A 2086-nucleotide genomic window follows, 5' to 3' on the forward strand; every position below is an offset into this window, starting at 1 on the left:
ACTAGCATGTGGCCGAGAAGGCAAAGCAAAACAGAGACATTTTTTCTCAACAGTCTTGCAAGAGACATGTAGTGATCTAGCAAAGAGAGGAGAACTACGAACATGGGGGTGCTAGCGAAAGGTTCAGAGAAACCATGAGCCTTTAGCTTCGGCCCTAACAGCAACGGGAGTCTCCTTAGGCCACACATTAAAAAATCCCAGTCAACCGATATGAAAATTCTGAGGGCTGAGGGCAAGTCACTGAAAATGAGCTAGCCTAGCCGCTTCACTACCACTCATGATGTCAACCAAAGCGACACAAGTGAGCATTCACGGCACAGACCCCATAGATACCAGATCAACAGACTGCTGATAAGAAGGAGGAAGGATGCCAGAGACACCATAGTTGTCGGAAGAACATAACTTGAGCCCCAAGCTAAAGCTGACATGCCCCAACAACCAGCACTAACAAGGGAGTGGATGACCACAGTCATCCGCGCACACATCCATCCAGGACACGCAACTACCCGAAGCACGAGCAAATCCACATCAATGGGTTGCCGCCTGCAAGCACCACGTCCATCATCGCTACAGAGGATGTGGGGACCACCAGGACCGCACGAGACCACTGGCGGCACATGGTAAACGAGGCGAATAGTCATCTGATGAGATCATCAAGGTAAGGTGGTGATGACGCGGGGGAGGGGGGGGGGCTTTGCCAACTCTAGGTATATTTCTAGGAGTCCGCTACAAATTTGACGTCTGATTTTTTACTATGGCAAATCGAAGATTTTTATGGCAATTTGTGTTTGCCAAGGATGGCAAGTTTAGTTAGCAACTATATAAAATCTGGCTCAGTTCATTTTTTTGCTAGGAAATTGTCATGCTCGCAAACTAAATTTGTCATCCTCACGCCAACTAAATTTACCATAAAAACGTTTGATTTGTCATGCTTAAAATCTAACGCCGGATTTTAGCATTACCGTATTTTTATAGACAATATTGGGACCGGCTAGAAATTAGTCGACTGGAAATCTAATTTGGGTCAGTCAATTGGTTTCTAGCCATCCGATGGAAAATAGACAGCCAGATGCGTGTCTTCAACCTCCAGCCATCATCTTCTAGCTTAGAACCACCGAGCCACTGCCAGGCTAATCTCTCCCACGCAAGCCTCACCGCCTCGCCCTCCACTCAACCGTCCACCCACCGCCGTGTTGCCGGCTTGCCGCCCCCAGCCATCCCTATAACCCCGGCCATGCACCATTTTTCCCGGTGAACCTGCACCCCCTCCCCCTCCTTGACATCCCTAAGACAGATAATGAGGTAGCCTGCACCCTAAGATAGATAATGGGATCTTTGTCATTCTAAGATAGATAATGAGGTTTCTTCTCCGGCAAGGTGAGCTTCTTCCTTTACTCCTGTGCTTCGTTCCTTCACTCGAAAATGGGCCGACCCAAATTTCAAATTCAGGCGACTTACATATAACCATCGTGGCCAATATTAGGCAACTTACCATGCAAATGGAAAACCTGAACCACATTTTTTGCTACCGCGGCACGGCAGGTCGGCTGCAAGAAAGAGCCACAATGTGGTAGCTGCTAATCCTATCAAATCCCTGCTCAGGTTAGTTACGTTCTTTGTTCATCGCAAGGAGATTTTCATTTTGATGCTTTACGAGTTCGGACACCCTCCAATTCCTACGTGATGCATGTGGTGTTAGTTACTAGTCCCAAATTAAAGCACCCACCAAATCAGCAACTGATCCCGATTATTACTCTTCTTAAACAATTCCCCATGGTTGCGGCGGTCGACTACTGTTCTGCTCTTCTCTTCTCCATGGCGGCGGACAAGGCGGTTACCCGATCGCCGGAGCGATCCAGGACGACACGCAGCGGCGACGACGTGGAGCACGAGGAAGATAGGGAAGCCAAGAAGATGAAGACAAATCTGGCGACGGAGGAAGCCGCCGCCGACGGCAGGGAGGAGGAGCTGGAGATCCCATCTCCGCCCCTTCAGCCCTACATCCCCGACGAGCTAATGGACAGGCATGCCTACCCGGAGATATTCGCCGCGTACGAGCTCGCCGAAGCCGCATTCTCTCAAAACA

General features: G+C 49.5%; 1 protein-coding gene across 1 annotated transcript in view; it reads left to right on the forward strand.

The window, feature by feature from the left end:
• The first annotated feature begins 1773 nt into the window (after positions 1-1773).
• Positions 1774-2086, forward strand: part of LOC119299027 (serine protease Do-like HtrA) — a 4886-nt gene continuing 4573 nt past the window's right edge. Inside the window, exon 1 of the mRNA XM_037576343.1 lies at positions 1774-1954. Coding sequence (XP_037432240.1) covers positions 1774-1954 — 181 coding nt within the window. The remainder of the gene's footprint in view (positions 1955-2086) is intronic.

The sequence above is a fragment of the Triticum dicoccoides genome, chromosome 5A (assembly GCF_002162155.2).
Source record: "Triticum dicoccoides isolate Atlit2015 ecotype Zavitan chromosome 5A, WEW_v2.0, whole genome shotgun sequence".
NCBI classification, from domain to species: domain Eukaryota; kingdom Viridiplantae; phylum Streptophyta; class Magnoliopsida; order Poales; family Poaceae; genus Triticum; species Triticum dicoccoides.